The 13,752-nt window shown below is 45.4% G+C and overlaps 1 protein-coding gene across 1 annotated transcript; it reads right to left on the bottom strand.

Annotated features, from left to right (window-relative positions):
• Positions 1–5,454: 5,454 nt before the first annotated feature.
• Positions 5,455–13,752, bottom strand: LOC118628780 (probable inactive 1-aminocyclopropane-1-carboxylate synthase-like protein 2). The gene is made up of 13 exons (XM_036259733.1): positions 13,273–13,752; positions 11,954–12,013; positions 11,449–11,519; positions 11,001–11,070; positions 10,748–10,814; positions 9,643–9,740; positions 9,310–9,387; positions 8,885–8,985; positions 7,820–7,909; positions 7,438–7,483; positions 7,199–7,340; positions 5,709–5,851; positions 5,455–5,622 (listed from the first exon to the last, which is right to left on the bottom strand). Exons 1-13 carry the CDS (start codon positions 13,750–13,752, stop codon positions 5,455–5,457), a joined length of 1,614 nt encoding a protein of 537 aa, XP_036115626.1.

The following is a 13,752-nucleotide window of genomic DNA, read 5'->3' as shown; positions in this document are numbered from 1 at the left end:
AATGAACAGTACAAATCCAATACCTCTGGAACTTACCAGGTTTGAGAGAAAGGTCAGAGATACAAGCAGGGTCAGGTCATGAATCTTTGTAAATAAACCACAATAAGGACTGTGGAATTCTCACTGAGGACTTTGGAGATATAGAGATATATACATATATAAGTCGGTGGGGCATGGGGGGGGCGATAGTTTTTTTCATCAAAAGGTATAACTAAGCCCCCCAAAAGATAAATAAAATGGATACTAAATAATGCTGACTAATCTGAAAGAAGCCAAGCAGAAAGGAAAAATGAGTAAAAAGTATATGGCACAAACAGAAAAGATAATTGACTTAAATTCAACCACATTGATAATTACATTAAATAGAATGACTAAGGACCAATTAAAAGATCAAACTAAAAAAAAAAAAAAAAGCTGCAAATATATGGTGTTTGCAAGACACATGTTGAAGGTGACAAATGGTTAAAAGTGAAATTGGAAAAAAATATTCCATGCAAATAACAGTCATAGCAAGATGGGTACTGTTCAAAAAACAGAAAACATGTGTTGGCGAGAATGTAGAGAAATTGGAATCCTAGTGCACTGTTGGTAGGAATGTAAAATGGTACAGCTGCTGAGGAAAAGTGTGGAGTTTCCTCCAAAAATTAAAAGTAGAATTGCTGCATGACCCATTGCATTTCTGGGTATAGTCCCAAAATAACTGAAAGCAAGTTCTCAAAGACATTTGTGTACATGTTCATAACATCATTATTCACAATAACTAAAACAAGGAAGCAACTCAAATGTCCGTCAGTGGATGAATGAATAAGCAAAATGTATATACATGCAATGAAATATTATTCAGCCTTAAAAAGGGAAGAAATTCAGACATGCTACAACATGGATGAACTTTGAGGACATGAAGCTGAGTGAAATAAGCCAGTCACAAAAAGACAAATACTGTGTGATTCCACATGAGGCGGGTAGAGTAGTTAAAATCAGAGACAGAAAGTAGCACAGCAGTTGCCCGCAGCTGAAGGAAGGGGATAATGAGGAATTATTATGTAATAGGTATAGATTTTCAGGTTTACAAAATGAAAAGAGTTATGGGGACAGATGGTGGTGATGGTTGCACAACAATGTGAATGTGCTTAATACCACTAAACTATGCAATTTAAAAATGGTTAAGATGGGCCCAGCCAGTGTGGCTCAGTGGTTGAGCGTCAACCCATGCACCAAGAGGTCACTGGTTCGATTCCCGGTCAGGGCACATGCCCAGGTTGTGGGCCAGGTCCCCAGTGGGGGCCATGCAGGAGGTGGCCAATCGATGTTCTCTCTCATCAATGTTTCTATCTCTTTCTCCCTCTCCCTTCCTCTCTCTCTCTAAAAATCAATAAAGAAAAAAAATGGTTAAGATGGTACATTTCATGTTAGATGTTTCTTAGCACACAAATAAGAGGGGGAAAAAAAACATAAGGAGGTTAAAGTGTTCATAATAATATCTGACATAGACTTCAAAACAAAAAGAATAACCAAGAATTAAAATATTTCATAATAAAATGTTCAATTCATCAGTATAAAAAAAATTTTAATGTTTATACCCCTAATGACAAATATTCAAAATCCATGAAACAGAAAGTGACAGAACAAAAGGGAGAAATGGACAAATCAACAGTGATAGTGAAGAAATTTAGCACCCTTCTCTTAGTTATAGAATAAGTTGATAAAATGACAGTAAGAATCAGAAGATTTAACCATTACAAAGCAATTTAACCTAATGGATGTTTGTAGGACACCATGCCTGATAACTGCAGAATTCATGTCAAGTGCACATGAAACATTGATAAACCATATACTTGGCCATAAACAAGTCTCAATAAATTTAAAGGGTTGAAATCATAGTTTATGTCCTCTAATCACAATGGAACTAAAGTATAAATCATTAACAAAGCTAATCGAGTGATCTCCAAATATTTGGAAACTAAGTGACATGTGCTAGATAAATCATAGATAACAGAAATCACAAAAGAAATGAGAAAATTGAATGATCATAAGAACCCAACATATCAAAATTATATGTAACTAAAGCAATGCTGGAAGAGAGATCAATAGCTATAAATTTTTATATTAAATAAAGCTTAAAAGCATTGATCTGAGCTTCTACATTAGCAGCTGGAAAAACAGCAAATTAAACCCAAAGGAAATAAAGATAAAAGTAGAAATTAAACGAGAAACAATAAAGTAAAATCAATGAAACCCAAAGTTGGTTCTTTGAAAAGATCAATACAATTGATAAACATTTAGATTAACTTATTAAAATCTCATTTCAATTTCAGGAAAGAAAAAAGGGATAGCACTATAGAGCCTACAAATATTAAAGGGATAAAATTAGTCCCTCATTATGTCAATAATTTTATTTAGATGAAATGGACAAATTTTCTTGAAACAAATTGCCAAAACTGACACAAAAAAATAGAAAATGTGAATGGCCCTATATCTGTTACAGAAATTGAATTCATGAGTAAAAACCTTCCCACAAAGAAAACTTCATATACACATGGCTTTACAGGTACATTTTACCAAATATTTGAATATTTAAAAAGTTCGGTTTGACACCAAGTTTCAGAAACCTGAGGAAAGAAAACTTCCCCAAACATTTGAGGTCAGTTTTACCCTGATATCAAAACCAACAATGCATTACAAAAATAAAGTATAATACAATATCCTTTGTGAAAATAGATGTAAAATTCTTAATATCAGCTCAAATTTAACTATATAAAAGGATGATACATCATAACTACATGGTGTTTGTTGCAGAATATGACATTGGCTTAACATGTTTAAAAAATTAATGTAATTTACTACATTAATAATGTCAAAAGAATTATGTGATCTCCAGAAGTACAGATAAAAACATCTGACAAAATTAAACCCCATTGCCCTGGCTGGGTGGCTCAGTTGGTTGGAGTGTCATCCTGTACAGCAAAAGGTTACAGGTTCAATTCCCAGTCAGGGTACATTCCTAGGTTGCGGGTTCAATCCCTGGTCAAGGCATGTACAGGAGGTAAGTAATCGATGTTTCTCTCTAAAATTCAATTTTAAAAAAAAAAACAAAAACATATCCTCAGGTGAGGGTTAAAAAAATTAAACCCTCATTAATGGTAAAACTTAGAAAACTAGAATTAAAGGAAACTTTTCTATATGGTAAAAAGCAATAGGGAAAATACAGCAACATTATATATTTGAGTAAGAGACTAACTCAATCCTGCTAAGATTGAGAACAAAACCAGAATGTTCTCTTGCACCTCTTTTCAACATTACTGGGGGGTGGAGGGTTCTAGGCAATGCGATTAGAACAGAAAAATAAGAAATATTGAAAAGAACAGAGGAAAATTATATTTATTAGCAATATGATTGTGTACATTGAAAATTCAAATTAAATCCCCCCAAAACGATGAGGGGCTAATACGTGGATTTAACAAGGTCACAGTATTGCTGAGTGATGGTTCTTTCTGGGTCTCGCATTATTGCTTGTCTTGCAAGCGGGGACAGATTGCCCTTGTTTTAGGCTGTTTTCCAAAGATATACACATGGCGTGTACGTAGATTTAAACATGTGTATAGCACACTGCCTTCAAGGACTGCAAGCTAGTTCCCATTTCAGAGATCCCAAGAGCATCTCTGGTTTCTCTCTTGACCTTCTTTTCTGATCCCATGAGCTCCCTCATTCACCCAATGAATTCCTTTCTGTTTCTATTAGCCATCGTTGGTTTCTTAAAAAAAAAAAAAAAAAAAAAAAAAACAACTTGTGCAGAGTAAAAACCTTGAAGGAGTCAGGGTTTGTTATGCTTTTTGATTTAAAAAAGGCAAAACAAAACAGAAGATGGTCTCTGAGGAACCACCATCAAACCTGGACCCAAGGGAGACAGGCTGGTCACAAACCGAAGTGACTGCCCCAAGTCTTCCATTGGTGCTGAAAGCTCTTTCATCATCTACTAAAGGACAGTGGTCACTGCTCTGTCCATTCACAGCATCAGTGCTCTCGCTGATGCCCAGGTGTGCAAGGGCTTCGCAGAGACGTGTGGGCGGTGTTATCTGGACAGCTGAAAACACTAGAAATAACAATGGAAGACCCCAAACTTGGCACCAGAGATTCATCTGAAAAGCCAACAAGGGAAACAGCTTGTATTTGGAAGCAGAAAAATCTGGAATTATACCACCACCCTGCCATTTGGCCACTCATGTGGAAGATGGCTGGGACCTTGTTAAGATCCTTTGGGACACTGCATCCAACCCTAGAAAATGTCCATCAATTAGGGACCATTTTATTCCTTCCTTTCTTGCCTGCCCCAGACAGTCTTTGTGTGTAACCCGCTTAAGAATTTAAAAATAAAAAGGACATAATAATTAATCGTTCCCAAAGGTGAGTCTGAAGAGTGAGGAAGAAATAAAACAGGCCTGGAATTTAAGAGAATATGAAATTTATTAGGTATCAAATACAAAAATAAACCTATCTAAACAGGGATGCAGAGAGCTCCCTTTGTTTCTCTAGGCTTTCCCACCCCAACCCCATAAAAACATTTTGCCCGTATGCAACAGCTAGCAAAGAGGAAAAAAAGAAGCAAGTCCTCAAAAATGAGAGGTGTGGAACTGTAAAGAGGATGATGAGCTGGAGGTGCTGGTTGAGGCAGAGAGCACTTCTTCCCTCATCGAATCCTCCAGTTGCTTCTCTATCCATTCCTGCTTCTGGTCAGCTAGTGCCTGAGAGAACCGGAGCATGGCTAGAGGATCCAGATGAAGACAGAGAAATAGAATCAGTGGGTTTGCGGGTGCGCCCCACAAACCCCCAGGTCATGGTGGACTGTCACACAGCCTCTTGTGCAGGGTGTTGAACTTCAGCCCACCACCCTTCCTTGGCACACATATCTAAGTATATCCGCCACATTCCTGATGGCTCTTTTCAGCTTCCATGTCACAGCATGTGCCTGTAAGACACTTAATGTCTCATCAAATCCTATAAACTGGCTCATGGACTCATCAAGGTTCCTGTTGCCCCCAATATCCCTTCACTCAGTCTATTCTCCACACTAGCTCAAAATTTCTATAACTGATATTCTCTCTTCACTGCTCTATTCCCAGCAGAAAGAACACTGCCCAGCATGTGGAGATGTAAGAGATCCTTGTGAAATGAATGTCACGGTCTCATAACACTCAGAGGGGAATCTGAACTCCACAGAAGAACATCCAGACACATCCACGATCATCTACCTGTCTATCTCCCCTACCTGACTCAGGCCTCACAGGGAGAGTACCCCTTCTAAAGAGTCCCACATATGCACTGTTGGCGAAGGAAAAATCAACATGTGGAAGTACAAACCTCATATGTTGTAGAGGAGATGTAGCTATAGCTACTAAAGGCCAATAAGGAAAGATTCAGCTATTGGTTACAGGAGTGGAAGATGCCAGGGTTGAGAAGTCAGCACCACTCACCGACTTTTAGGTGGAGGGGCTTATCCGAAAAGGTGAGGCGGAACCAGCCAGGCTCCTTGCACATGTAGGACTTGCCAGGGGACAACAGCAGCTTGTTGTCCAGGAAGCGGCGATAAAGGAGCAACTCTTCCTCAAATGTGCACGGGTCCAGGTACTAGGAAAAGCAGAGGGACAGAGCTGAGCCCGAGACCCATCAGGCAGGTCTGCCCAAGAACCCCTGTCCTCACTCCCAGAGCTCACCTCTTTCAAGTTGATCCACACAAAGAGGCCAGAGCCACGATTGAGAAAAGGGATCTTCAATGCCTTCAATTTGTCGGTGATGTACCTGTGAGCTGCCTGTAGCCGGAAGCGGTTAGTGGGCAGGTACACGTTGTCAATCCATTCTGGATGGGGTGGGGGGTGGGGGTACTGTCACAGGTCTTGTGGCACAGAACGACCAAGGGTTCTTTACCACATGCTCCCTACCAGGGCTTCCTGGCAACTATTTCATCCAAGACTGACTCTGTATTATATTTGAGCTGATGGCATCCCTACCCAACACTCACCTGCTACCTATGGCTCTGGAGGAGACATTGGGCTTCTCAAACCAGTAGGAGTGTTCTGTTTGAGTTTATACCTCTGACACTAAAAGTCGGGGCATCCCCCTGTAGGGTTGATGCTGCTGTTGTCAACTGAGCAAGTAGCAGGTACTCACAGCTCCTGTACCTCCTGCCTTACAGCCTCACACAGTGGACTTTGAGAACCGAGATGTGCTTCTTGGTGATCTTGGAGCCCAGATGTTCTCGGCATTGGCAGCACATAGAACCATGTAGGGAATGTTTAAAGGTCCTCACGGCCAGGTTTTATCTCCAGATCATCTAAATCAGAATGGTGGGGTGGAGCCCACACATCAGTATTTAAGCTCCCCACATATTCCCATGTGCATCCCAATTGAGAACCAGTGTTCAGGGGGCTGGGAACTTGGTTTCTGCCAAATATCAAAGGATCTAGCTCGGTGCAGGGAAAGATATAGTTGGATGTTCCTAGTTGGATTTTTCCTATCTACCCCTTTACTCACTCAAAGATGAAAGCAAATTGTATTCTAAACCAGATTATCTAGTTACTTTAGTTTAATTATATTCCACCTTTTAATATAAAGCAGTGAGACTGGCACCTGTTCTAATACAGTGAATTAAAGAAAGGGGCCCCCTCTCTACATTTGGGCCATGCATTAAAGGGGAAGTTCTCCCTGAAGCCAGTATTCACATGAGATCCAAGCGGCAGAAGAATCCAGGGGCCATAGGTGTAGCCTCAACAACTTGCCCACTGACAGCTCTCCTTTAGCCACCTTGGAAGAAGTTAAATCATACCTGACGAGTCAGGGTGTTTAATTTTTGTCATCTGTGCCTGAGCAAGCAGAATTTTGGAAAGGGAGAAGAGATAACAGATTTCTGAAGTTCCCACCTGAAGTCTCAGAGTATGATAACTGTCCCTTCTCCAGGCAGAGCACGAGCTACCAGACACCCAGAAATTCAAGCCCATCCTGACTTAGACCAGCACCGCCCTCTTGTCTCCACCCTACTGCACCAGCTGAGCTGCATCCTGACCTCCTTCAAGCTTCCTGTCTTCCACTGTTCACCCCGAGACGGTGAACAGGAGGTCCGCGGACTGAAGGCATGTCAGAGGCCCGAGCAGACCCAGGATTTGCCCTTGGCCATGAGTTGCCAGGGTGCCTGGACGGAGCTCAGTACCTCTGTCCTGGAGCAGCCGACACAGCTTGTGCTGGGCGATGCCAGAGATGCCGTGGAGGAAGCCAAACGCGCTCACGGCAGAAGCCACTTCCTTGTTGCGGGTGTACAGAGCGCCCAAACGGAAGCCAGAGATCCCAAATCCCTAGGAGAAGAGAGTAGCGAGAGAATCTCTGGTTGGTCTGCCTTCTGCTCCTGGCTCCTCTTCTGTCCCAGCCCAAGGGCAGGCAGCGGGGACTCACCTTACTGGTGCCCCAGATCACATGGGTCCTGTTGGTGTCAGGCAATCTGGAAAGGAGAGTACAGTCAAGTTTATAGAGGAATATTTGAAGGGTGAAGCTTTGGGGTCTTGAGGGAAAGAGAAAATGGACATGAGGTCCTCTATCATGATCTTAGGTAGGGATTTAGCTTGATTTTGATTGTGTACCTTCTACCTTGCTCTCAAGTATCTCATACACAAAATGGCATTTAGACAAAAATATACTTGGTAGGAAATATACTTTGCTCATTTTCACATTTAACTCACTTCCTAAAACTTAGCCGGTTAAAATTTTTGGTACATGAGTTTCCTGTCCAAAGCAGGAAGCTAATATTTTCATTCCATCTCCAGAAAAGATCACTCACCTTCCCATGCTCAGAACACTGTGGAATGGGATGGATTCATCAAACACAGTCCCCATGTAAATCTCATCAATAATCACATGTAGGTTGTACCTGCAAGTTAGGCGAAAAAGGGAAACAACATCAAGGTTCTCTCTCTAATTTTCACTCACTCACTTTTACAGTCAACTCTGATACAGATCAGATTCTCCTACTGCTGCCCATCCAGTCTGTCCGAGGACCATGACAAGGCAGGGGCTGGTACATCAGAATAGGCCTTCCATGTGGCTTAGGAGTACTTGGGAGGAAAACAACCCAAAAGACATGCGTGGAACATCTTACTGAACCTTTCAATCATCAAGCAGAGACCAAAGTGGCATTAAGCGGCCTAAGACTTGTGCACATGGCATGGATCCGTCAGTGACCTCCATTCCACAGATGAAGAATCAGTTTCTGAGATGCAGAGGTAATTCCCTCCATCAGCAGGTTTTGGAGCTGGGATTCGAACCCAGTTCCATCAGATTCCAGCCCAGGACTTACAGCATTCTTCCTCTTGTCCCTCTGCTCTACCCTTATTGGTCTGGGTTAGTTATTAGGCTTGGATAAGTGCATCTCTTCTAGAGAACAGAAAAGGATCCACCCTCGCTAAGAGGGCTCTTTCGGGACTCCAGACATAGCTGTGTGAACATGTTCTTAGCAATGGGACAGACAAGTTCTATGGGGACATGTCTTCCTCTTCACCCCACCAGGTCCCTCGTCTCTTCCTCGGCACCTCAGGCCAAGTAGTTTGGGAAATGGAGGCTGGGAAAGTGCTTATGCTGCAAGAACAGCTACAAAACCATATTATGATTGTTACATAGGTGTCTGCACATGGACAAGAGTAGAAAGGCCATAAAAAAAATAAAAAAAACAAGGTTGGTCAGAGGGTAAGCATGTGGGTGCAATTCCTTCACTCCAACTACAGTTGGTTGTACACCACTTTGCAGAGTACAGTAAACAGTAAGAATAGTTAGAGTAAATTATTGCTGGTTCTGACTTCTTGTCCGTGAGCAAGAGGAATTCGTCTAATCTCAAGGGGTGAACTCCTACCTCTTGGCAAACTCCAGGTATTCCCTCAGTGAGTCCAGAGAGTAGACGTCTCCCAGGGGATTATGAGGGTTGATGAGCACAAGGCTTTTGACCTTTTTCCCCTGAAAGAACCAAACACAACCCAGTGAACACAAATCCCTCACCTCTACTTCATGTTCAGCCAAGGATCAGTCAGGACACGCAACATAGGTCACATGACCAAGGCGCAGGTAGAATCTCGAGCAGCTAGCATACTGCCCCCAGGGCAGAGAAGGACAGAACTCTGGGGACTAGGCCTGGGAGGGCTCAGTCCCCCTACGGGCATGACCCCTAGGACTCTGCCTCTTCTGAAGAAGGAGCGCGCTCGGTCTCGCTGAGAAGTTGTAGCGGAGTCTCAGCACGGACCCTCAGGGCAGCAGTGCCCACCTGACCCTGGCTCTCCTTACCTCAGTCCTCGCCTCCAGCAGGGCTTCCTCCAACGTGCGCACTGTCAGCTGGAACGGGTGGGGGTTCGCCTCAGTGACCTGGAACACAAGCGCTGCCTGAGGATGGCCCGTCCGAGAGCTCTAAGCTTTGATCCCTCGTTCCTATGAACCCCGAAAAATCCTTTGCCTTCATACCCAGGGCACCATCCCACATGCCCTCCGCCCTGATTTCTCCATCCTCACCCCACCACCACTTACAGGGGAGGAAAGTAAGCCCCCACCCTGTGCCTTCAAACCCCTTCCAGAAATTCCATTGCCCAGGTGGGCTGACCAGGGGAAGGGGCCCATTCTGACCTCACTGTCCAGGTGGACGTGAATCAGCTCAACTTTCGAGTACAGGCGGGAAGCACAGGTGAAGCCAGCATAAAAGGGGGTGGGGGTCAGAAAGGCCTCTGGAAGCACAGGGAGACAAAGCTGTCAGTCCAGGATCTTTTGGTCACAACCTGCTGGACACTACCTGACCCCCAGACTAGCGGCAACTCTACCCACAGGGTAGGTCTCTTGGGCAATCCCTCCTGCTTGAGGATGAATGCTTTGGGGCGTAGACACTGTAAAAGCTAGCTGTCCTTATAAACATCATTTGAGGGGAAATGCAAGTGTCCTTTGGGGCTGCACTACAGAAGGAACCAAGGGAAGAACAGAGCTGTGAATGGCTCAAAACCAGGGCACAAATCAAACCAGCCTTCCTAGCAGGATGAGCACTGGGCCCTCACAACTTCCGGTCAGCTCCAGGGCTAACACCAGAGGCTGAGCTCCCTGCACAGGGAGGGCTCTGTCTCTCCACATGACTCAGCCATCTGCTCCTGGTGATCTCATGTGTTCTTCTCTTCCCATCCATTTGGCCTCACTGATGAGCTAATCAAGGACCTACTCATTTGAATGAAACTGACCTTCATGGTAACTTTCTTCCAGGTGGTCAAAGCTCATTAAAGTCTGAGACTCTTGCTTGGGTATTGTTAAGAGGGACATTGAGAACAGATTGCTCAGTCTTCCTTGATTTAGAACTCATTCTAGTTTTGTGGGGTTTTTGTGAGGTTTTTTTTTTTTTTTTTTTTTTAGCAGGAGGAGGAGAGGGTGATAATTCTACATAGTTTAAACCTGTTCCCCAGGGCTGTCTCTATTGAATTGAGCCCAAGACCAGCTAATAATAGGATGAATTGGCTTCCACTGTCACCATTTCTAGAGCATACCTTCTTAAGGACTGTCACATGATTTCCATCCTTATCAAGTGGTCATCCAAATCCCTCACTCTTAGAGAAATAGTAGGAACATGTCCTAATCTGTGTGGGCGAGTCTCAACACTTTAGGGGAGAGGCCTTGAGTGGCAATGGTCTTCTTCCCTCAGGCCCCGTGCCATGTGCTGCTATTTCCTAAGAGAAAGCGGAGCCCATTGACTTACCACCTGGATCACACAGAACCATGGTCAGCGCCAAGAAGACAGAGACACAGCTGTTTAGAACAACCACCTGAAGAAGATGCACAGGAGGCAGAAGTTAAAAACCATTCTCCATGTATAAAGGGCTAGTCCCTTTATACTCTGTCTTGGCCCTAAGGGTCTCTGCTGCTTTTCCCTACACACTCTAGAAAATGCAGAGTCACTCAACAATACAACCCTCCACTAGGATGGCACTGAACCTGGAAAACAGACTCACATTTTCTGGATCAAGCGGGACAGGTGCCTTGCAGTAGTAGGTCAGGAACCGGGCCACTTCTTCCCGCAGGCTGTGGGGAGACCCAGAGAGACCTTGAGGTTTTCAAGCCCAGGGGCCCTTCCTTAGCCAGTGTCTAGACTTTATGTCTTTTCCAAAGAGCAAGGCGTCCAACATCATGTTCAAGAGCTACTGACTAAAGGTATAGATTCCCAGGAGACAGATAAATAGTGTGAGAGATGGGACAAGAACGTGGGCCTTTGAATTATAGGGCAGTGTTACCTTTATTACACCAGGCTGCCTCCTAAAGTTGTACTCCAGACGTTTTCTAGAGTTGCTACCCAAAAACACAGAGGTAGCCAACCAGGAGTCTGGCCGTTGCGTCCTTCCCTGCAGGAGGACTGGTACCTTGGATCAGGAGACATTGACCCAAGGTCTGGAGGGTACTTACAACGCATGTCCTCTCCAGTCAGCGTATTGCAGAAGGGCCTCATCAGTGGAGGTCATGTCATCCCGACTCAACTGTTGACAGATAAGCATGAGGACAGCCTGACCAGGGAAGCCCAGTTGTCTTCATGCTACTCCTAGGATGCAGGTGGGCATTCTCCCTACAACACAGGGCCTCCCGGAGGGCAGTGGGGGCACAGGCTGCATGCTCCTGATGAATGCGGCCCCCAACTTCTTATCAGATCACGCAAGCAGACAACTGGCAGGGAAGTGCTTAACCACCTCCCCAACCATACATACACTTGGGCCAGAGCCTCCCTGTCACCCTACCCAAAATAGACCCACCCACAGAACACCTCAGAACAGTCAGAAAATCCAGGAGGTGACGTGCTGTTCTAGAAGCTGTTTCCCCCTCCCTTCCCCAACCCCCTAAGGCCCACTCCTGTATCGGCCACATGCTGGGGACTGGGCCTGAATGTGGTCCCAGCACAGCCCAGAGCCTGGCTTACCCTCTCGGTGATCAGATCGATGCAGAGCTTGTTCTCGCTGATAGCAAGGTTAATGAAGCCCTGGAGACGGGAGGAATCTGAGATCAGTCCCCTTGCCCAGCCTAGGGACCCTTTCGACATGTCAGAAAGTACTCATCCCAGACGGTTTCAAATGGAGGGCTCAGTCCCATGAGGCATTTCAATCCACGTTTAAGTGTTTGAAAATTTTCCACAGACCCTAAATCATACAGCTTGTAATCTTCCCTGTTTTGAGCCATAGAGATAAATAATTATATTATGTACCAGCTACCAGTCATTGGGTTCTTATGACTAGAGCCACTAGGCTATCACTACACTAAGTGCTTCTTTTTAGTTACCTTAATTCCCACTATTTCTAAGAAAAGGGTTCTATGATGACACCTGCTTTAAAGGCTGAATAACCTACTAGCCATGTGACCTTGGTGAAGGGCAGACTCTACCTCCTTGCCCCAGAGCCTGGATCCTTAAGCATCAGAGGCCCTGCCTCATACTCATCTCTGTTATTTCTTCTTCCATGTAGGACCCTTCAAGTTATTGAGGAGGTATGCTCCTCAGAGTCCAAGGGGGTCCTAGACTCACTTGGCCTCCAGAAGAGCATGTGGCCATCAAGCACACGTCACTTAGCTGGAAACGAGGGAGGGTATAACTTGTGCTGTCCTCCTCCCTCTGGCTGGAGAGCTGTTGTGAACGTCCTTTGCTGGAAGCCTCCAGTTGACTCCCTGTCACCCTAGGATAACATCCCCACCCTATCCTGCCCCGTGCACACTTGTCACAGCCCTCATTGCCCTGCTCTAGCCACGTGGCCTCCTCTTCCACTCACTCCAAGCCCTACCCACCTAGAGCTGTCACACTTGCTGGTCTCCCTCCTGCAGGACCCGCCCTGCCCCCACCACCACAGGCTGGCTCATTCGGCCTTCAGGACACCCTCCCAGACCCCCCAAAGCTGGCATCCCCTCAGCGCTCTTAGAAACATTGTTAACATCCATTTCCCAATGGCTGAGGACATCATCAATAGACTGAGTTCCCTGAAAGCAGGTTCACTTCTGCCTGTGGCCACGTGACTCCTAGTGGGCAGGAGCAGGGATTAGGGAAGGCAAGCAGAGGGCAAGAGGGGAACCCAGTCCCAGCTCTTCACCTTGGGCATGTCACTATTTTGTGCCCGTTCCCTTATCTATAAGAAGAGGGTGCCACCTACTTCGTGGGGCCGGGAAGAGTACGTGCGGGAGCACAGCACTTGGCACAGGACTCAGTCAATCCTAGTGACTGGGCTCTAGTGTGTCCTTCCCACCCCATGTCCTCACCGAGGGGTTCCTGTCTTCGTCATATTTGTCTCCATGGTAGGTTGTGAAATCCTGAAACCTGGACTGGTATAAGGCAGAGGTGTCCGTCCCACGGTCGGACAGGTCATTGCTGATGAATGAAGCTTTTACATCACTTAGTTGGTGATTCAGCTGGTCAGGCTGCCTGGACGTTTGGGCCTGCTGCCCACCTCCAACATCACCCCTCGAGTCCAGTTGGAGCTCCAGGCTATTTGTGGCCCCAGACTGGAAGAGGCTGACCACCTGGCACATTAATTGCATGAGTTTGACTTCCTGCTCCCTGGTGGCCTGGCTGTGGTTCTGCTTCTCCAGCTCCAGGTCCTGCTGCAGGTGTCTGGTCTCCAGATGCGTGATGTAGTCCTCTAGGGTCTGCTGCAAGCGCAGGATCAGCTCCGTCAGCTGGGGGTGGGCGCTCTTCATCTGGCCACTGGGGTTGTGGAGGGTGTGTGATTGGTGACTCAT

The sequence above is a fragment of the Molossus molossus genome, unplaced genomic scaffold (genome assembly GCF_014108415.1).
Source record: "Molossus molossus isolate mMolMol1 unplaced genomic scaffold, mMolMol1.p scaffold_m16_p_13, whole genome shotgun sequence".
Classification (NCBI taxonomy): Eukaryota; Metazoa; Chordata; class Mammalia; order Chiroptera; family Molossidae; genus Molossus; species Molossus molossus.
Note: the sequence above shows the minus strand (reverse complement) of the source record. Positions and strands in the feature narration are given on the sequence as shown.